This window comes from Monodelphis domestica, chromosome 1, assembly GCF_027887165.1.
Source record: "Monodelphis domestica isolate mMonDom1 chromosome 1, mMonDom1.pri, whole genome shotgun sequence".
NCBI lineage: Eukaryota > Metazoa > Chordata > Mammalia > Didelphimorphia > Didelphidae > Monodelphis > Monodelphis domestica.
The window spans coordinates 185,587,178-185,610,301 of NC_077227.1; the positions used below are offsets into that span (position 1 = coordinate 185,587,178).

Here is a 23,124-nt window from a genome sequence, read left to right on the forward strand (position 1 = left end):
TGGAAAATTTTTCTAAATTAATTAATTAAATAAAAATTTTCAATAAAAAATAAATAAGCTTGTCTTGAAAGAAGAGTTGGGAAAATATATCTCCCTTTCTTGCTTAAAGAGGCAGAGGACTGTTAGAATATTTATACTACCATGTTGTCATATTGGTTAGTTTTTAGAATTAGCTTTTAACTCATTTAACTTTTAAATTTAAATTTTGCTTTTAACTTTTTCTTTAGTTACAATGGATGATTCATTGAGTAGGGGAGAGATCTATTCAGAAGTAAAAGTAATTTAAAAGCAAAAATACAGTATCAATAAAAAATAAAGAATTTTTTTTAAAAACAACCCATTCAGGATTTTTTTTCCTTTCTTGGCTTAGGGACAGAAATGTCTTTTCTTTAATCCTTACCTTCTGCTTAGTATCATTTCTGAGATAGAAGAATGTAAAGGCTAGGCAATTAGGATTTAGTGACTCACCCAGGGTCATACAGACAGAAAGTGTCTGGGGTTATATTTGAACCTAGGACTTCCCCAAGTATAAGTCTGGTGTTCTATCCATCCTGTTGCCTTTAGAAGTGTCTTAAGGAAAGACGAGCAAGCAGCTGCTGCAGCCTCAACTCTTTATCACAGTTTACCCTTGTTTGTACCACAAACAAACCCTGCAACCTTTTTGGCCCACCCAGGCAACCCCAATTAGCAAAGGAGACAGGCTATCAAAGAGAAACTAAAGTATTTTCCTTTTAGACAATTCCAGTGGAGGTAACCTTGCCACAGATTACCCCAGTTCTCAGAAATAACAAGTCCAGTCTTTGGAATACTGGGAAGTCAGAGACAGATAACCAAGCTAAGATGAGGAAAATTTGAGGTCAAAGTCAACAGTGGCTTGGGGAGTGGCAGAAACATAGCAACCTGCAAAGACTGAAAAATAATATTTTAGGAGAGGTGGGACTCCTGGGTGCCCTGTGCCCACTCCTCCTGGGATAGCGTCCCATAGAAAACTTTGTCAGGGCAGGGAGGAGAGGCAGCTGAGGAGGGATAAGAAATTATTTGTTCTCCTGTCTTCCTGCCCCCCAGGCATATTGCTGATCCTTCCTATGCCAGAAGAGGACCAAGTGAACCTTTGGCCAGCGCCAACGAAGACCAAAGTACATTCAGCTCTAAACAAAATATTGCCTCACAAAAGAAACAGTTGTGGAACTAATTCATGAACTTAGCTGACTTCAAAGTGGGAGAGAACAGGGGGAAAAAATTCATTTTTCTTGATTTTCTTTTCAAAATTTGGAAAGCTGGGTAGCACGTGGGTGTGGGGAAGGCATGAGGCATGGATTAGTATGGATTTGTGTTAAACATTAATTAAAATTGAAGGACTGCTAGAGTACAGGAAACATTAGGTTGAGAAGACCTTGTTCAGTTTAGTGGCTAGAGTACAGGAGTTCTTACGGTGAGATCTTGTTCAAATTCCACTTCCATCACTTAACTATCCTGTGTGACCTTTATCACTTTATCTCTCTGACTTCAGCTTTTCTATCTTTAAAATGTGGAAGTTGGACTAGAAGACTTCTAGGGTCCTTTCCAGCTCTAATCCAAAGATTTGTATTATCATTCCATCTCATTATTAACTTTATAAGCACAAGCAAGTCACTTATTCTCTCTGGGCCTCAGTTTTCTCATCTGGAAAATGGGAATAAGATGACCTATCGTTCCCACCTAAGGAGATATATGTGGCACAATGGATAGAGCGCTAGACTTGGAGTCAGGAAGACTCACATCCATGAGTTCAAATTTGGCCTCAAAAGCTTACTACCTGAACAAGACACTTGAACATTTAATGTTGTTTGCCTCAGTTTCCTCATCTGTAAAATGAGCTGGAGAAAGAAATGGCAAACTACTCCAATATCTTTGCCAAGAAAACCCAAATAAAGGGCAACTAAATGGCTCCATAGATAGAGATCCAGGTTTAGAGATAGGTCCTGGCTTCAGATCTGACCTCTGATATTTCCTAACCATGTGCCCCCTTATCAGGCCACTTAACCCTGTTTGCCTCAGTTTCCTCATTTGTAAAATGAGCTGGAGAAAGAAATGGCAAACCGCTCCAGTAACTTTGCCAAGAAAACCCCAAATCATTTGCAGAATTTAGGTGTAAGTGACCTTTTTGACTCCTAGATATTCCTTCTCCCGAACTAATCCCCATCTTTTGTCACAGTTCTCTTTTCCCTGACTGGATTTCTTTCATTTTCCCATCCTGATAGAATGCTGAACTCAGCTATGATTGATAGTTGTTATTCTTCTTGTTCCGTCTTTTCAGTCATGTCTGACTCTTTGTGACCCCATTTGGAATTGTTTTTTTTTTGTTTTGTTTTTGTTTTTGTTTTTGTTTTTTTTAAACCCTTACCTTGTGTCTTGGAATCAGTACTGTGTATTGGCTCCAAGGCAGAAGAGTGGTAAGGGCTAGGCAATGGGGGTCAAGTGACTTGCCCAGGGTCACACAGCTGGGAAGGGTCTGAGGCCGCATTTGAACCCAGGACCTCCCATCTCTAGGTCTGGCTCTCAATCCACTGAGCCACCCAGCTGCCCCCTGGAATTGTTTTTTTGACAAAGATACTGGAGTGTTTGCCATTTTTGTCTCCAGCTCATTGAGGAAAACTGAGCTTAAGTGACTTTCCCAATGGCACACAACTAGTAAGTGCCTAAAGCCAAACTTGAACTCAGGTCTTCCCCACTCCAGCCCCAGTGCCTTCTAGCTGCCCCTGTGATTAATAATGCTTAATAACTAATCTAGAGGTACTTTTGACATTGGTTCCTATTTACTATGATGATCAAGTCCGTTATTATGTTTCCTTTGTACTTAGTTATTTGTTGGTTTTTTTAACCCTTACCTTTTTTCTTAAAATCAGTACCAAATATTGGTTCCAAAGGGTTGGCAATTGGGGGTAAGCAATTCGCCCAGGATCACATGGCTAAGAAATGTCCAAGGCCAGATCTGAAGGCAGCACCTCTTGTGTCCAGGTCTGGCTCTCTATCCACTGTCACCTTGCTGCCCTGTACTTAGCTTCTAAAATAGTATTAAGAGGTAGTTATTCATGTCATCCAAAAATATAGCTTTTATGGGTTTTTATTTTATTATATTATTTATTACTATAGCATATAGCATAATATTATAGCATATATTATATAATACATATATTATATGATAATAATATTATTATATTTTTTATTATTTACACTGAGTGATTCAGCCAGTGTAAATAATGGTAACCCTCCATTATTGGAGCCAAGCCTAACTTTGAAGCTTCCTGAAGCTCATTTCCTATCCCGAGCCCAATCTCATCATGCCCACCTGGAAGTTAGGACATCGACTTACTCACATCATACATTTTTATTAGTTAAGGATGGAATTCTCCATTCTCCGCCATGGAGGTTCCATAGCAGGTCCCTAGTTTGTTAAATTATTTATACCATTTATATTAATTAACATTTACTATTCCTCCCACATAGAATACTTTATCCTCAACCATCTGGTCCCACATTCCTGTAGAGTTTATAGCAAGAACATCCTTTATAAACCAATAATCATCCTCCTTCCTCTAAGTCTGAGCCAGTTACACAGAGGTCCTTATTGGCTGCCTCCCAGTCATTTTCACTCATTTATTTTCTTTTTTTTCCACGCTCCTAGTATTTTTACCAAAGCAATTACACAAAATGGATCACTTATTCTAAGCAAAACCACTATTTTATGACTCAATGTCACATTTTTATTCATTAAAATAAGAAATACGGTTTTACAGGTGACATTTCCTAAATCGATTTTATTCATGACGCGCAAAAAATGAAAGAACAAAGCATAAAGAGTAACTCTTGCTACCTCGATGAGCTCTTGAGTCATCTTTCCTCTGAGAATAGATTCGTTCACTTGGATGAACACAAGGCAGGACAATTAAGCATAGAAGCTGCCTTTATAGAGTCAGAACAGACCAAAGTTCAGATATCAAAGGTGCAATTGTATTCCGCAGATTGACTTCCTAAATGAATCAACTGGTTTCTGTCAGGTTGTTGAAAACTGAGGAGGGAGGCCGTGTGGCATAATGGATAGCAAATTAGCCTCTGAATCGTGCAGAGCTAGTTTTAAGTATCAAAATCATTTAACTTTTCAGTGATCCAATCTCAAGAGCACTGTGTTGGTTGACTAGAATTTTGACCTGCATCCATAGGAATTTCTTCACTGAGAATTTCCTATGCCAGGGAATGAAAAGCATGAATGAAAAAAATATTTACTAATCATTTACTATTATTTAGTCATTTTTCCAGTGTGTCCAAGCTCTTTGTGACCCCATTTGGGGTTTTCTTGGCCAAAACACTGGAGTAGTTTGCCATTTCCTTCTCTAGCTCATTTTACATAGAAGAAAACTGAGACAAAGAGGGTTAAGTGACTGGTCCTGGGTCACTCAGAAGTATCTGAGGCCAGATTTTATCTCAGGAAGGATTCCAGTCCTGGCACTCTATCCACTGTGTCACCCAACCACCCAAGGGCTAAGTGCTGAGAGTCCAGATACAGAAATGAGAGGTCCCCACCTTCAAGGAACTTATAGTCTAACATGGAGAGATAACACTTATGGAAACTTGGTGTCTGCAGATGCATATTTTGGTTCAGAAAGTCATGAGCATCATGAATAGAAACATAGGGGGAAAGATTGACAGACCCATTTCAGGAGCAATGAGCAAAAAAAAAAAAGTATTTTTAAAGCACTTAATTAGGTACTGTGCTAAGCACTCAGATACAGATAGAAAAAGGAAATAGTCCCTATGCAAAAGCAGCTCAGATTTTAATAGAGAGAGAAAACATGGCCCTATTGTCCTTGCAGTACAGCTGTGAAACAGATGGTGATGGATCTTGTTTGGTGGCTTTCCATTGATAGAGCCATATCCTTTCAAATATCTGAAGGCAACAAGGTCTTTGATGGTAAGAACTCTATTCTGGGTCTTCACTACCTGTAACTGCCAAGAAGCTTGAGGGAATCCCTTGGAGAGGCAGTTTCCAGGTTGCTTTTTTTTTTAATTTAAATAGATTTGCTTGTTTGTTTGTTACATTAAAATACCCAGGTAACTCTCACCCCTCCTTTCCCCCCATTAGAGAAGGCATCATTTGGCAAAAAGATATATGCATGTAGAATTCTATTTATCAGTTCTTTAGAGGAGGACATACACAAGTCATTCTTCAAACAATATTTCCAGGTTGCTTTTGCATCTCTTCAAATATTGTTTCTCTTGGAAGATGTTTTGGCTGGGGTTGGAGAGTGGGGATGGTGCCAAGAAGTAGGTAGATAGTCTAAAGACTATTATTTGGGGGGCTCTTGGTTTACCTGTTTTTTAGTAACAGTAAGTGGATGATTTTGAGGATTGTGGGGAGCACTATAAAAGTATGATATGATATATGGCAGAGCAGACCCCCAGAGCAGGATTTCTAAGGATGAGAGGATTATCACAGGTCCAGTTCTTCACTCCCTTTCTACAAAAAAGAATTTCATTCATAAATATTAGTATCTATTTCTGGACTTGTGTTTAGGCAACTTTTACTTTTTACTGTCATCCCAGATAACAAATTTTCATTCTCTCATCTTCCCTGGTATTTTCTTTTCATTTGGAAGGCATTCATCTACCATGTCTCTAACTAGATCATTTTTCAGAGCATTTTCCAATTCCCAGTGGTTAATTTCAGTGGGAAAGGAACTAAGCCTTGGGGAGATCAAGGAAAAACCTCATGTAGGATTTGGTGTTTGAGCTGAACTTTGAAGGAAGCTAGGTATTATAAGAGGCAGAAATTAGAAGAGAGTTCATTCCAGGCAGGGAAGATGCAGTCTGTACTAAGTGCCAGACAGATTGGTACATTGATAAAATCAAAGAACTTTCAAGTATTTGTGTCTAGGTACTATAAAGTATTTCAACAATGTCCTCATGGTTTTATCGATATCATATAATGATTTGTTGTTCATTTGTTTTTCAGTCACTTCTTTGTGAGTTCATCTTGGATTTTCTTGGCAAAGATACTGGAATGGTTTGCCATTTCTTTCTATAGCTCATTTTACAGATGAGGAAACTGAAGCAAATAGGTTAAACTTGCCCAGGGTCATAAAGCCAGTAAATGTCTGAGTCTGGGTTTGAACTCACAAAGACAAGTCTTCCTGACTCCAGACCTAGCCCTCTATCCAGTGTGCCATATAGCTGCCTAATTATAATATGATTGAATAATTCAACATGATACGATTATTATATTATAATAATATTCTTCTGAGAGCCAAAAGGAACCTTAGAGGTCTTTGAGTCTGAAGATAAGTGACTTGCCAAAGGACACACAGCCAGAATTTAAACTGGAATTTGAGTCCTCATCATCCTGACTCAAAAGTCTAGCTCTCCATTCATTACACCATACTGTGTATTATAGAAAAGAAATTGCAGTGTTCATTTGATTATGACTCCAAAGCTGAAAAGGAGGAGATGCAGGTAGTTACCTTTGGGGCAGCAGACAAAGAATAAAAAGATGTCCAGAGTATATAGTGAGCCATAAAAATCACTCATCAATCAGGATAGTGGAGACCTAAGGGCAGGAGTTCCAGAAATAAAGAGGATGCCTATTTCTGAGGGCTGCTGGATTTGTATGGTAGGAGTCATTTTTAAGTAACCTTTATTTTTCTCTGTTATCTTAAATAACAAATTTCTTCCATCTTATTCTTCTCCAGGATTTTCTTTTCATTTGGGAGGCATATATCTTTGTTGCAGTGAGACACTTAGGAATAACTAGATTGTTTGTTAGAGCATTTTTTTAATTCCCATTAGTTATTAAAAAAAAATGTGCCAACCACATTTTTCCCCTTGGCATTCATTCCCAGGTCCACTTGTTACTTTCTGGGGAAAATGCAAATTTCAACCAGCTTGGCCATCTGTTTTGTTTTTCAAACCCTAACATCCAAAATCACTAATCCGCAAATAACAGACTCCTTAGATAAATTGGAAATATAGGGCATCCCTTATCCCAAGCTCATAATTGCACATATTGTTAATTTTTACACTTATCAAATTTTAAATGGGGATCAAAACTACCTAATAACTTCAGGCTCTTAAGACTTTCATAGACTAATTTACTCTTTTTTTCTTACTTAATGAAGACCTACAAGCCGCCATTGAAGAGGTGTTGCCAAGCCTGAAGAAAGATGATGTTACTGTCTGTTATCTGAGTAGAACTTCGATCACAGATGGTGTTGACTCCTTGCTTGATAGACTGGATGAAACTTCTGATGAACCCATCCCAGAATCTTGGAGGTCAGATGTAGACTTTGCCACTCCTGCCTTGTACATCTATACTTCTGGGACCACAGGTAAATAAAGACCGATGATGATAATGATGATAGCTAACAAGTTCCAAAAGCTATACACCTCTCCAGTGGGAGCTGATTATGGGGTTAAGATGTTGGTTTTCCCCCTTCTTTGGAAAAGCTGATGAGACAATGAATGCTTTGCCCATAACAGATCTTATTTCATAACCTGATCCTATTTAGCCGCCTACAAGAGAAAAGCTTGCTTCACACATGCTGCATATTTTATTACCCTTCCTGGAATGGTACAGATTAAGATTTAGCTGATGGCTACAAAAATATTTATTTTTTGAATCAAATGATGATGAATGAGATCAGTTATGGAGTGAATTAATAGCTGGCAGGCTTTTTGACATTTTATTTTAATGACTATACTAGTGCTAGGTCCAGAGCTCATAAATAATAATGTAGACAAACAAAATAATAGTAAGGCTAGAAGAGCTAGGGCTAGATTCAGAAAAATTATACTAAAAAAAACCCTAAATCCTGAGAGCTTAATACCCTCCCTTCTAAATCTAGACATTTCTTTCTTTCTTTCTTTTTTGTTCCCTGCCTGGATGCATTAGAGTTTCCCTGGACCCCAGGGCAAAATTTGGAAAGTTTTGAGAATGGGGCCATCTTTGTGGGGATTTAGAACCTGGGATAAATTATACTGGGTAATTGAATTTATCCCATCCCCCATCACTCAAAACCATTCATCTTCTTCCCTTCATCATTCAGAGCCCAGAACAAAAGTGACAGGTTTTCCAAGTCTGCCCTGATCCAGACTCAAATCTGAGTGGTCCCAGTTCATAAGTTTTAGAGATCCCCATCCTGTTCCCCTCCCCCCCCCCAGGTTTCATAGTGTAAGTCAGGTCACATCTGTCAGCCATGGACCCTAAGAAGCTTTCCTTAGAAGGCAGCAAAGGAAAGGGCATTAGGGGATTTGGTGCCTCCTAAAGGACTACAATTTCTAGGCTCATCCCTATACCCATACTGTAATGTTGGTGATGTTATTTTTGCAAAAGACTTTTCTCTGATAGCTTCTTAATCTAAGGCCCATAAACCTTTCAAGAGGTCCATGAACTTGGGTAAAATTGTGTCTTTATTTTCACTAACCTTTCATTGAAATAACCATTCCTTTCAATTATGAATTTTTTTTTAAAAATCATTATTCTGAGAAGGGCTTCACAGGCTTTACTAGGCTTCCAAAGGAATCTAGAACACAAAAAAAGGTAAGAACCTTCACCCCAAAGTATCATATTCAGGTTGGATCTGTTGTACTTCTTTTTGGATTGTTGTAACTTCTGTCTGCCTCAGTTTCTTCAAAATAAGAATGATGATAGCACCCACTTTCCATGGTTGTCAAAATAAAATGAGATATTTGTAAAGAACTTAGAACAATGCCTGGAACATAGTGGGTCCCCAGTAAATGCTTGTTCCTTTCCCTTACCTCCCAGTAGGGTATCAGAATATTTGATCTGGTCATTTTTAATCATTTAAACTATTGGTCAAATCTATTTTTTGCTTCTGAATGTTTTAAGTGATTGAATGATTTTGCATTACGTAGACAGATACTTTGGTGTGTACATTTTTCCATATGTATTCTTTTCATACATATAGAGATAAGGTAGTGTAATGGATAGAATACTAGGCTTGGAGTTATGAAGACCTATATTCAAATCCGACCCTGGACAGGGTATTTAGCCTTTATATTAGCCCAGTGCCTGGCACCTAGTAGGCACTTAATAAGAAGTATTGACTGACTGACTATGTCTCAGGTAACTCCCTAGGACTTACCTACCACCAATTAACAGGCACTTACCTACTAGGCACTCTTCTAAGAATTGGGGATTCCAAGACAAAAACAAAAGTTTGCCCTCGGGGAGCTTCCTGTACATTCTGTAAGGGGAAATACACCCAGATACCTACAATAAACTCAAGATAATTTCAGTGGAGAGACACTAGCAGTTGAGTGAGAGAGGAATCAAAAAAGACTTCCTAAATTTTAGCAGTTAGTGTTTGAGCCAAACTCTAAGGACACTGGACATTCTAGAGGTGAGATGGTGTTCATTCCAGCGATGGGAGAGACAGTATGTACTAAGCGCCAGAGAGGTTGATACAGATAAAATGACAGATCTGCCAAGTATTTATGTCTCTGTTCTTTAACATTTCAATAATGGATCCATGATTTCATGACTGTCGATACTCCCTCCCCTTCCTGTGGTGCAGGTTGCAGCCCATCTACATCTTTTCATTTTGTTTGACCCCTCTCTGTATTTTCATGTAAATCCACCACCCCATGCACCTTAGCAGCCTTCCTTTAGGTCTTCTGACACTGTATGGATCAGCTCTCAGGCTCTCGGTACATGATTTATATTATAATTCATTTGTTTCTATCGTGTCAGACTTTGTGAAAATACTGAAGTGGTTTTCCATTTCCTTCTCCAGCTCATTTTACAGATGAGGAAACCAAGGCAAACAGGGTTTAGTGACTTGCCCAGGGTCACACAGCTAGTTAACTGTCTCAGGGCCCAATACATGATTGGCCACCTCCATTTCCACTCCCCTATTTGCTCGATAATGTATTTTATCCCATTTCTTGCACTCAAGTCCACGTGTCTCAAGCTTTTTTCAGAGATTGTAGTGTTCTATGATTCATAGCTATGAACACATCATGAGCCCCCATCACACAGTGAACTAAAACATGTAGAGAATTCAAGACCCCTCTTTCTTTTGTTTTTTAAATTGCTATCTTTGAAGCAAAATGCAACCTTAAAGGCTTTCCTCCAAATTGCCACTTATCAACTAAGTTCTTTGAAAACAAGGACAGTTCTAGTTCTAACTTTTTTCTATCCCATCTATTCTTTTTTTGTATTTTAAGTGCCTAGGGCAATGCCTGACACAATAGGCATTTGATAAATGTTATTGAATTGCACTGCCACCTACAATGACCAAATGAAGATTGGTCATGGACTCTTCCCACATCCAGAGATCTAACAGAAAATTTCTTCCTTGCCAAGGATCTTACTTTCTAATGAGGGCAATAATAAGTAAGTAGCTAGGTATATCCCAGATACACACAAAATAGATGGAATATAACCTCAGAGAGGAGGGCTGAAGCAACTAATTACAGGATAGGGTCGAATTAGGAAAGACCTCTTGCAGAAAGTGAGATTTGAACTGAATCTTACAAGGAAGCCAAGAAATAAAAGAAATAGGGAAGCAAGAAAGGCATTGCATACCAGTGTAAAGGCCCAGAAAAGTGGGATGCAATATTGGAAGCAAAAAAAAAAACAGCAACTAAATCACTATAGCCAAATGATAGTGAGTGGAGGAAAGCAAAGTGAAAAAGACTGGAAAAAACTGGAGGGAGATAGGTTATGCTGAGCTTTAGAGGCAAACCAGAGCCATCGATATTTTATATTAGAAGTAATAGGGAGCTTCAATAGACGCAGAAAAAGCCTTTGATAAAATACAACACCCATTCCTATTAAAAACACTAGAAAGCATAGGAATAGAAGGGTCATTCCTAAAAATAATAAACAGTATATATCTAAAACCATCAGCTAATATCATTTGCAATGGGGATAAACTAGATGCATTCCCAATAAGATCAGGAGTGAAACAAGGATGCCCATTATCACCACTACTATTTGACATTGTACTAAAAACACTAGCAGTAGCAATTAGAGAAGAAAAAGAAATTGAAGACATCAAAATAGGCAAGGAGGAGACCACTTTAAGTTATCACTCTTTGCAGATGACATGATGGTCTACTTAAAGAATCCTAGAGATTCAACCAAAAAGCTAATTGAAATAATCAACAACGTTAGCAAAGTTGCAGGATACAAAATAAACCCACATAAATCATCAGCTTTTCTATATATCTCCAACACAGATCAGCAGCAAGAACTAGAAAGAGAAATCCCATTCAAAATCACCTTAGACAAAATAAAATACCTAGGAATCTAACTCCTGAGACAAACACAGGAACTATATGAACATAACTACAAAACACTCGCCACACAACTAAAACTAGACTTGAGCAATTGGAAAAACATTAACTGCTCATGGGTAGGACGAGCCAATATAATAAAAATGACCATCCTACCCAAACTTATTTATCTATTTAGTGCCATACTGTGGAACTCCCAAAAAATTTCTTTACTGATTTGTAAAAAACCATAACAAAGTTCATTTGGAATAACAAAAGATCAAGGATATCCAGGGAAATAATGAAAAAAAAACACAAATGAGAAGGGCCTTGCAGTCCCAGACCTCAAACTATATTACAAAGCAGCAGTCATCAAAACAATTTGGTACTGGCTAAGAGACAGAAAGAGGATCAGTGGAATAGACTGGGGGAAAGCGACCTCAGCCAGACAGTATACAATAAACCCAAAGATCCCAAGTTTTGGGACAAAAATCCACTATTCAATAAAAACTGCTGGGAAAATTGGAAGACAGTGTGGGAGAGACTAGGAATAGATCAACACCTCACACCCTACACCAAGATAAATTCAAAATGGGTGAAAGACTTAAACATAAAGAAGGAAACCATAAGTAAATTGGGTAAACACAGAATAGTATACATGTCAGACCTTTGGGAGGGGAAAGACTTTAAAACCAAGCAAGACATAGAAAGAATCACAAAATGTAAAATAAATAATTTTGACTACATCAAATTAAAAGGCTTTTGTACAAACAAAACCAATGTAACTAAAATCTGAAGGAAAACAACAAATTGGGAAAAAATCTTCATAAAAACCTCTGACAAAGGTTTAATTACTCAAATTTATAAAGAGCTAAATCAATTGTACAAAAAATGAAGCCATTCCCCAATTGATAAATGGGCAAGAGACATGGATAGGCAGTTTTCAGATAAAGAAATCAAAACTATTAATAAGCACATGAAGAAGTGTTCTAAATCTCTTATAATCAGAGAGATGCAAATCAAAACAACTCTGAGGTATCACCTCACACCTAGCAGATTGGCTAACATGACAGTTATGGAAAGTAATGAATGCTGGAAGGGATGTGGCAAAGTAGGGACATTAATTCATTGCTGGTGGAGTTGTGAACTGATCCAGCCATTCTGGAGGGCAATTTGGAACTATGCACAAAGGGCAATAAAAGAATGTCTACCCTTTGATCCAGCCATAGCACTGCTGGGTCTGTACCCCAAAGAGATAATGGACAAAAAGACTTGTACAAAAATATTCATAGCTGCGCTCTTTGTGGTGGCCAAAAATTGGAAAACGAGGGGATGCCCATCAATTGGGGAATGGCTGAACAAATTGTGGTATATGTTGGTGATGGAATACTATTGTGCAAAAAGGAATAATAAAGTGGAGGAATTCCATGGAGACTGGAACAACCTCCAGGAAGTGATGCAGAGCGAAAGGAGCAGAACCAGGAGAACACTGTACACAGAGACAAACATACTGTGGTATAATCGAACGTAATGGACTTCTCCATTAGTGGCAACGTAATGTCCCTGAACAATCTGCAGGGATCTAGGAGAAAAAACACTATCCATAAGCAGAGGACAAACTGAGGGAGTAGAAACACCGAGGAAAAGCAACTGCCTGACTACAGTGGCTGAGGGGACATGACAGAGGAGAGACTCTAAATGAACACTCTAATGCAAATATTAACACCATGGCAATGGGTTCGAATCAAGAACACATGTGATACCCAGTGGAATCATGCGTCGGCTATGGGGAATGGGAGGGAGGAAAAGAAAATGATCTTTGTCTTTAATGAATAATGCATGGAAATGATCAAATAAAATACTATAAAATTTAAAAAAAAAAGAAGTAATAGGGAGCTACCAAAAATGATTGAGTAGGGAAGTGATGTGGTCAAATCTACTTTTAAGGAAAAACATTGAAATGGGAGAGACTTGAGTTAGGGAGACCAATTAGGAGTCTGTTGCCTTAATCTAGGCAAGAAATGAAGAGAGCCTCAACTAGGGTAGTAGCTCTGTGACTAGAAAAAAAGAATCAGATATGAAAAGATATTATGGAGGTAAAATTGACCAGATTTGACCAATGATTGGACATGTAGGATGGGTGAGAGTGAGAATCACTCCAGGATCCTGAGTTGAATCTGGGTGGATTGGAAATATGGTGGTCTGTCCTCGACAGTAATAGAGAAGTTGGGAAGAAGTGAAAATGAGTTTTAAAAAAAAATGAGAAAGAGAAAATGTGGTAAGGATAATAAGTTGTGTTTTAAACATGACCGGTTCAAAATATCTTTGAGACTTCCAATTTGAGATGCCCAATAGATAGTGAAGAAGGACTGGAGCTCAGGAGAAAGATTAGTGTTTACCCTTTCACCCACATCTTCAAACTCTCCATCAACTGTCTCTTCCTGCTGCCTACAGGCATCCTCTGTCTTTTAAAAAACCTTCTCTGAAGCCTTCCATCTCCTCAATCTTTTTTGTCCTAGGTCTCCTAACATGTATATTGTCCAAAACATTAAGATAACTGTTAGCTCTAGTTCTGTTTCCTCACTGCCCACTTGCTTCCCAGTCCTTTAAAATTAGATTATTGATCCCACTATTTGTTCTATCCAAGGTGACCGACTATGTGTGTGGGTGTGGATGTGTATCTACATACACAGACAGACATAGACAGACATGTACATATATGGGCAGTATACAGACATGCATACATATATATACATATATCTTATCCCCAAAGTCTTAATACATTTTTAAGACTTAATAATTTAAAACTGCATCAAGACTTTTAGAACATCTTGCATAGGGAACAATTTGGATTTATCTCTTCGTGTCAGCTGTTCAAATAGAGGCAGAAAGATGAATTCGTTTTGTGACCCTGAGCCATGCAATTTAGGACCATAAGTTAAAAGAAGTATGCAATTCCCTGTGGAAAAGGGAAGAGAGAATTTTTCTAGTTGACAGCAGTCCCAATTCAAGCCCATTCTATGTTTTTTGTTGGCTTGAATAAAAGCCATAGATGAAGTCTTGTTAGCCTGAGTGGCCCTTTTAGGGAAAGCAAAGCAAGCCCAGATACTGATGTTTCCAAGTTTTCCCTGAGCTAGAGAGATCTTGTGAAACCTGCCTCCTCTCCCTCCCCACCACCACCATTAAAAAAAAAAAGACAAACAAACAAATTATACCTATCGGTCATGTCAGGGAGTCCATTGAGTTACACCATGATGAGGCAGTTGACTCAGTGCCAGGGCAGATATGAACTTTGAGTTGCTTTTAAATTACATTTTGTTCCCAACCTATAAACTCATTCCTAAACAGAAATCCCCCTCCCTTCCATAAGCACAATATCCCCAACAAGTGCTCATTCAGCCTCTGCTTAGCAGAAGTTTTTATGTGAGTTGTTTTCCTGTAAAAACATAAAAGCTGGTTAGGTTTCTAGACCAGCCCACAACAAACAGCCTATTTAATTTATAATGTAATGTATCATTATAAATTATATTATTATATATTACACATTATTATATATTAATATATAATATAATGTTATTATATTATATCATAATGTATCTGAAATGTAGTATTGTACTATGGAACCTAACCACTTATGTGAACAAAGTTTCTATGGGGAAAATGTATTATCTACCCTTTAGAGTTCTAGTTTAGAGCTGTCTCCCTCACTCATCCCTCCATCACTAAGCCATTAGAGTGACTCTATGAAGCTAAGGAGTGGAATCAGCAGGACCTACTGACTATAAACCCCCAAAGCCCTTCCCTACTCTTAGACTGGCTCCTTAGTCTTATTATCCTTTCATTTCTCTTCCTTTTCTTTCTTGGTTCATGGGGTCTTGCTTTTCCTGATAACAAATTTGTAATTTAAAAAAAACTCCCTGATTTACTCCCTCTGCTTGCTTGTGTGCCTTCTCTTTTCTCACTTGGATGGTAGAAGGAGAACTGCAGGTGGATGCTAATGAGGTCCTTCAGTACACAAAAGACTGAATTTCAGTGCAAAACCTTATAGAATCTCAGCATTGGAAGGGACCTCACAGGTCATATAACCCAACACATATCTAAACAGAAATTTACACACACACACACACACACACACACACACACACACACACATACAATATCCCTAACAAATGTTCATTAAGACTCTCCTAGAAGACCTCCAAGAAGGTGGGGACTACAGGAACTCATTCATCTGTTCCTGTGATAATCCATTTTATCTTTGGGTTGTCCTTGTTTGTTAGTGCTTCCTGCAGAAGGTGGTACTTGAGCTGTGTCTTTAGAAAAAGAGAGACTTTGTGGGGGCAGATGTGAAAAGGGAGGGCATTCCCAGACCAAAGGAGAGCCAATGGTGAGACGCAGAGATAGGGCATCATACGTGAGGAACAGAGAAGTTGGTCTGAATGGATCTCAGTGTGGGAAGAAAAGTAATTTCCACTGAGGCTGGAAAGAAAAACTAAGCAGGGGAATTTATATTTGATTCTAAAGGCAATAGGAGCATGCTGGAGTTAACTGAATAGGGACATGTTGAGTCCAAGGTGTTTCTGTGACATCCAGATTGAAATATCCAATAGAAAACTGGTGATGCAGTATTTCATCTCAGGGGAGAGACTGGGCCTGGGAATCATGGTCATAGAGTTGATAATTAAACACAAAGGAATTAATGAAGTCACCAAAAGAGAATACAGAAAAAAGTAGGGGGTCAGAGCCTTAGGAATACCCACAGCTAGCAGGCAGGATCTCGATGATAAACCAGCAAAGGAGACCGAGAAGAAGCACTTAGACAAGTTGGAGAAGAACCAGGAGAGAGCAGAATCACAAAAACCAAGAGAGGAGAGAGTGTCCAGGAGGAAAGTAGGGGTCATCAGTATAAATGCTGCAGATAGCTAGAGAAGGGTGAAAAATGAAAAAAGACTGTCAGACAGGGTTACTATCAGTGACTTTGGTGGGATGGTCTGATGGAAGGTTTCTGAAGAATGGGGGAGACTTGGGTGAATTAGCCAAATCTTCTAAAATGTAGATCTTACTATGGTTATCACTCCTCTACTCTTTTCCCTCTCTTCCCCTACAACTCCCTGTTACATCCAGGATCAAATATAAATTCTATTTGGCATTGAAATCTTTTTATAATCTGGTCCTTTCCACATTCTAGCTATATGCCCTGGTCAAGTCACTTAATCCCCATTCCCAGCTCTTACCACTCTTCTGCCTTGGAACCAATACACAATATCAATTCTAAGATGGAAGGTAAGGATTTAATAATAATGATAATTTGATCCCTTCCTAATTTTCTAGCTTTCTTACACTTTAAACCTCTCTGTACACTCTATAATATATCTACAATGACTATGCAATGTCTGTCCTCCAGGACTTAAAGACTTTGGCTGCTCACCTCTTCCTCTGAGATTTCCCAACTTTCTACAAGTATCAAATCAAATGTCATCTTCTTCAGAAAGCCTGCCCCAGTTCCCTCAGCTCCTAGTTCCTTCTTCTCTGCCTCCCCCTCCCCACCCTGTATCATATTGCCTTCCATCTACTCTCTAAACAAGGTGTCCCAAAAGTTTAAAACTCCACTAAGTCTTTTGGGACATCCTATTTATTTTGAATGTATCAAGTTGTTTTTTTTTACATTTCGTCTCTTCCATTAGAGTGTAAGCTCTTTGAAGGCAAGTCCTAGTTTTTGTCTCTCTTTGAATGCTCAGTGCTTAGGATAGTGCCCTTATTTGTTCAGTTTCAGGCATGTCCTACTCTTATGATCCCATTTGGGGTTTTCTTTTTTTCCTTTTTTTAATTTAATTGTATTAATTAATTAAGAAAAATTTTCCATGGTTATATGATTCATTTTCTTACCCTCCACTCTCCATCTCCCATAGCCAACAAGCAATTCTGCTGGATTTTACATGTTTCATTAATCAAGACTTATTTCCATATTATTGATATTTGCTCTAGGGTGATTGTTTAGAGTCTACATACCCAATCATATGCCCACTGGCCCATGTGATCAAGTAGTTGTTTTTCTTCTGTGTTTCTACTCCCACAGTTCTTTCTCTAGGTGTGGATAGTGTTCTTTCTCATAAGTCCATTTGGGGTTTTCCTGGCAGAGATATTAGAGTGGTTTGCCATTTCCTTCTCCAGGTCATTTTACAAATGAGGAAACTAAGGCAAATAGGGCTAAGTGACTTTCTGGGGTCACACAGCTAATAAATGTCTAAGGCTGGATTTGAACTCATGAAGATGAGTTTTCCTGTCTCCAGGCCTGGTGCTCTTATTCATTGCACCACCTAGTTGCCCCAATAGTAAATACATAAGAAATGTTTAACAACCAATTGAATTATTGACTGACAACAGAGAAGAAACTAGTGGTTGGGGAAGATGTTGAAAATTCCAAAGAGGAAGGGAATGATTGAACTTCCAGTCTGCTAGAGAATACAGGAGGGTGGGTGATCAAACATATGTGTAGATTGTTCTTGGCAAAGAGAAGAGCCACCTCATTGTCAGAGACTGGGGGGAAAGAAAAGAGAGTAGAGGATAGTAGATGGAAGAAGAGATAGCTCATGTCAAATAGCCTCGGTTCTCCAAATAAAGTTAGAGGTAAGAGGTAAATTCCTCAGCCAAGAGGAGAGATATGAGAGCACTTAGAAGAAAAGTAATAGTACAAGGGGACAAGGGATTGAAGAGCAGAGGTCAGTATAGAGGGAAATTGATTGAATCTAGGTTCAAGACTGGAGAAGGAAGTAAAAGGGCAAGGGGAAATGGCCTGAGAAAGTACTGAGGGCTGAAGGGATTGGAAATCTAGATGAAGTTAAAGAATAGATTTAAGAGGGATGAGGCTTAGGGATAGGTGGTATAATTGGATATTATGGTCTAATAGAGGAATGCCAAGAGTTTTTGAATAGAGATGTGAAAGACTTGTGTGGTTAATGGGGAGATTTATCCCTATGTGTGGCCAAGATAGAGTGAAAGAATAGGTTATAGGATTTAATGAGAATTGGGAGGTTAGAGAGTTTGATGGTGCATCAGTATGAGTGTGCTAGAGCTCTAGTACAAGGTATAAAAGTTAAATTGAATGGTTGGACTTAAATTATATGAAATAACATAGTCGCCAAAATTATTATATCTCAAGTCAGAAGTTTATTTACCAGAATAGAGGGGAAACAATAAAGTAGTGAAATGTGAATGAGATTAGAGAAAATACCTATACTATTCCTCAGCCAGGAGGGCTGGTAGTGAGTAACCACTCAGCTTCCTCCAAGATGGAAGTTAGTCTCTTAGGAAACTAGGAAGGGAATCAGCCTTTTCCTCACCCAACAAAGTAGTCCAGGAGTCAGAGTTTAAATTGAAGCTGAGCCCCAAGCCCATAATCCAAACCATAGTCTCCAGCGAAGCTCCCTCAAGGACTCTCCCCAGTCCGAAGACTATCTCCAGCAGACAAAATCTTCAGTCTATCTTCTCAAAGACCATCTCCTCAATCCAAAGGATTTCGTGGCTTTTATGGTGACTCCTTGTCTCTTCCCCTCTCCACAGGGGCCAATCACAGTTTCCAAATTGTCTAGCACTGCCCTGGGGGGGCACTAGTCTGTGGATCAATTTATCACCTTCTGAAGGTTAAATTCTCATCTAAGGGTGTGAATTTCCTAAAATTCACCTTCTGGAAAGATGAATACTCATCCTGGCTGTTTGAGGTTCTGAGGGTGTGAATTCACTAAGTGGTTTGCAGAGCTCCTCCACCTAGTTCAAGCTTGTGTTGATTCAATCAAAAGAAAGACAAAGGAGAGTTAATCCTGTCTTCACAATCTAGTGAGGTACTTAAATTAATGTTAACTCAGGATAGACGATTGAGTAATGACTCTTTCACCAAGGGCAGGAAGAAGACTGAGCCCTGTGCTGAAAACCAGCACAGTTTACATTGTATCTCAATCTCTGTTCTCCCTTGATAACCCTGATAGCATTCTAATAAATGCAACCTCTTGTTTTCCCACATACTACCCCTATTTCTGGAAAAATAATATCACTTGAATGACTTATGAATCATCTTATCATTCCTGTGACTCCTTAGACCAAGATTCTTGACCTGGAGTCTAGGATTTTGATCATTTTTAAAAAATATTTTGATATTTAAATACCTAATTCCATTCTAGGTTAGGTAATACATCCCCAGAGAGTAGAGAAACATCATTAAGGTGAGGGAAGAGGAGGGAGGGAATGAACATTTATTAAATAACTACCAGTGAAGAAAATGACCTTACACAGATATGAGATGGAATGCTGGAGAAGCAGAGCTGACAGGCAAGAGCAGTTGGAATGTTCAGGAGCAAGGGATTCTGGGAGAGCAACAAACTCTGGGACAGTTCAGTTCTGAATCCTGGAGAAAAAAAAACAGCTCCTAGACCCACTTCAGGACTTGAACAACCCCATTCCTGAGGATTTTCCCTGACCTATCCAAAGCCCACTGTGACTCTTTACTGATCTTGTCTCTCTGTGAATTCAAGACCTGTGAGGACTGATCAGATATTCAGCTTTCCTAAAAGGGTTTTACCCTGAAGGGTAGGCTGGGTCAGTCCAGAAGCCTGAACTTCTTCATTCGTACCAGCTACCCCTAGAGACATTGCTGCTTCTTAGTTTAGCCTAGGTTAGCTAGCATGGAAGAATCCAGCAGACAGAGGACTTCCAGGCCAGTCCCAGCAGTTAGCCAAGGGCTGAAAGGACCTGCCCATCAACCTGTGTTTTTAGCTAGGGAAACCCTGTTGACCCTCTTCCCTAACCTTAGCCCTTGTTGTTCTATCCTAAAATAAAATATCTGTGGTTATAGAATAAGCAGTCAGATCAATATAAAGAAGAAGAATCAAGAATGTTGGTGGCTGGAAGTGTTTTATCCTAGAGAAAGAGCTTTCTCAGACCAGGTTAGGTTAAATTCCTGAGTCGACTGTTACTGCTCTCTCTCTCTCTCTCTGGCAGCTTTCTGTTCAGAAGAGGGCATCATGGGAGAGGATAGGGTTAGCAAAACTTCCTACCCAACCAATTATCCCTTTCTCCTGAGGTGTTCTCTGTCCTGACACAGATTGATGCAACAGTTTGCCCACCAAAGTGCTCTGGCCTAGGCAGAGAATGGCCATTTTTGCTCTCTGTCTCTGGGAGGAAATATACTAAAGAGCAGGTTGCTCCAAATACCTGATCACCTGTCTGTATCAACAACCCAGGGTCTCCCTCTCTTTTTTCACCAGACACTCTGTAAGTGTTTTAGTCTATTTCAATATAATTGTTTTCCTTTCTAATCCTATATATTTTATTTTGTGCATTTAAAATGTTTATTCTGGGGGGTAGCTGGGTAGCTCAGTGGATTGAGAGCCAGGCCTAGAGATAGGAGGTCCTTGGTTCAAATCTGGCCTCAGACACTTCCCAGCTGTGTGACCCTGGGCAAGTCACTTGACCCCCATTGCCTAGCCCTTACCACTCTTCTGCCTTGGAGCCAATACACAGTATTGACTCCAAGACTGAAGGTAAGGGTTTTTAATAAATAAATAAACAAACAAACAAATAAATAAATGAATAAATAAATAAATAGATGAATGAATGAATGAATGAATACATAAATAAATAAATAAATAGATGAATGAATGAATGAATGAATGAATGAATGAATGAATAAATGAAATGTTTATTCTGAGAAGAATTCCTTAGATTTCACCAAAATTTTCACTCTAAATAGAGTCCATGACACAAAGAACTGATGCTTTCCTGGCCACCACTGCCCTATCTGTATTTTCTCTCCTATTAGAATGTAAACTTCTTGAAGTCAGAAATACTCTCACTTTTGTGTTTGAATCCCAGTGCTGGGGCAGCCTGAGTGCACTTAACCAATCAATCAATCAAAATTATTTCTTAAGCACTTTCTCTGTGCCAGGCACCTTATCCAACTCCAGTGACCACAGAAAGGTAAATTCCGTCCTTGACCTCAAGAAACTCATGTTCTACTAAAGGAAGAATAATTTGATTCTTAGAACATACACACACAGGGCAGATGGAAGGCAATGTGAGAGGGAAAGACCTCCTGCAGAAAGTTAGGTTTGGACTGAGACTTGAAGGCAATCAGAGAAAACATGAGGATATGAATAGCATTTATCATGATAATCCAGATTAAATTGCTTACCATCTCTAAGAGGTGAGAGAGAAGGGAGGAAGATTGGGAAACAATTAGGATCTTACCATTTCAGAAAACATATGTTAAAAATTGTTATTAAATATAATTTGGAAAATAAAATAACTTTGAATAAAAAAAGGAATAAGTTTACCTCAATGCACCATAAAATGAGATAATGAGATAAAATATAGAATGTACTTTGTAATGGTTAAAACATTATGAAAATATCATGTTATTATGCCCACCTACCTCCTCACAAAATTATTATGACAGTGCTTTACAAACCTTAAAGCACTGTATATATGAATTGTTATTATGTGTTTGCAGATGGGCTACCTTACTTAGCCTATTAAGTCTTTTTTTTTTTAACCCTTACCTCTATCTTAGTATCACTTCTAAACGAAGAGTGGCAAGGGCTAAGCAATCAAAGTTAAATGACTTTCCCAGGATCACACAGCCAGAAAGCATCTAAGCCTAGATTTGAACCCAGCTCCTCCTGATGCCAGACCTGGCTCACTATCCACTGAGCCACCAGCTGCCCCTTATTCAGTCTTTTTTCTTTGTTTTTTGCAAAGGTCTCCCCAAAGCTGCTGTGATAAATCATCGGCGCATATGGTACGCCACCGGCCTCATCTATGCCAGCAATATCACTTCTGAGGATGTGATCTATACTTGTCTGCCCTTGTATCACAGTGCTGCCCTCTTGATTGGATTAAATGGATGCATCATAAAAGGTAAGCTTTTCACCAAACTTTGGGATTCAATCCATACCAACACCTCAGAAGAACTAACATAAAAGAATTTGTGGCTTAATAGAAAGATCATTGAGTCTAGGGTCAGCTCATAGATCATAAAAGATTTGTTTTCAAAGCTTACCCTATGAGTTTTACTTAAGTTTGCCAGGGAAAATCTACCCACCAATCAAAGGTTTGCACATTCCCCAATCTCCAGCCCCAGCTGCAGTTTAGCACCCATTTTTTTCTCCCACATTGGCTTTGAGGCAGTGACAATAATGACTAACCTTGGAAACTCAAAGCTACCTTCTCTTAGTCACGTTCTATGAAGGTAAGAAAAGAAGAGAGTGAAGAAGTGGAAGATAGGCAAGGAAAGATGGAGAAATCCCAAGGCCTGGCCAAGAAAGGGGTCTGGAGACCCAACTGTCCTTCTTTATGTTAGCATAAAGATTCAATGTGCCACTGTTCTTCATGGCAGAAAACCCTTTGCTGCAAGTAAAAAAATATACAGGAATTGCTATCATAAAGATTTAGAATTGGGAGGGACAACAGAGATTATCTAATCTGTTTTATTTTTGTTTTAGTATTCCAAGAACCTAACACAGGCTTAGTCCATAGGAGACATTTTAACAATTAAGCTCTTTTATGGCATGATACATACATGATTACTAAAGCAACCTATAAGGCAATGAGGTGGCTTAGTGGATGGAGGACTAGCCTTGGAATAAGGAAGATCTGAGTTCAAAGCTGGCTTCAGACGCTTCCTAGCTGTGTGACCCTGGGCAAGTCACTTCATCTCTAATTGTCTGACAATAGGATCCACTGGAAAAGGAAATGGCAAGCCCCTCTAGTTTCCTTGCCAAGAAAACCCCATAGACAGCTTTGGTCCTTTAGGTCACAAAGAGTCAGACATGGCTGAAAACAACAATATGGTGCAAGATGGCA

At 38.9% G+C, this 23,124-nt stretch overlaps 1 protein-coding gene across 1 annotated transcript in view; it reads left to right on the top strand.

The window, feature by feature from the left end:
- The window catches only part of SLC27A2 (solute carrier family 27 member 2), an 87,656-nt gene that overhangs the window by 19,267 nt on the left and 45,265 nt on the right, over positions 1–23,124 (top strand). Inside the window, exons 2-3 of the mRNA XM_001369902.5 lie at positions 7,149–7,358; positions 22,021–22,179. Of these exons, the coding sequence (XP_001369939.1) occupies positions 7,149–7,358; positions 22,021–22,179 (369 nt within the window). The remainder of the gene's footprint in view (positions 1–7,148; positions 7,359–22,020; positions 22,180–23,124) is intronic.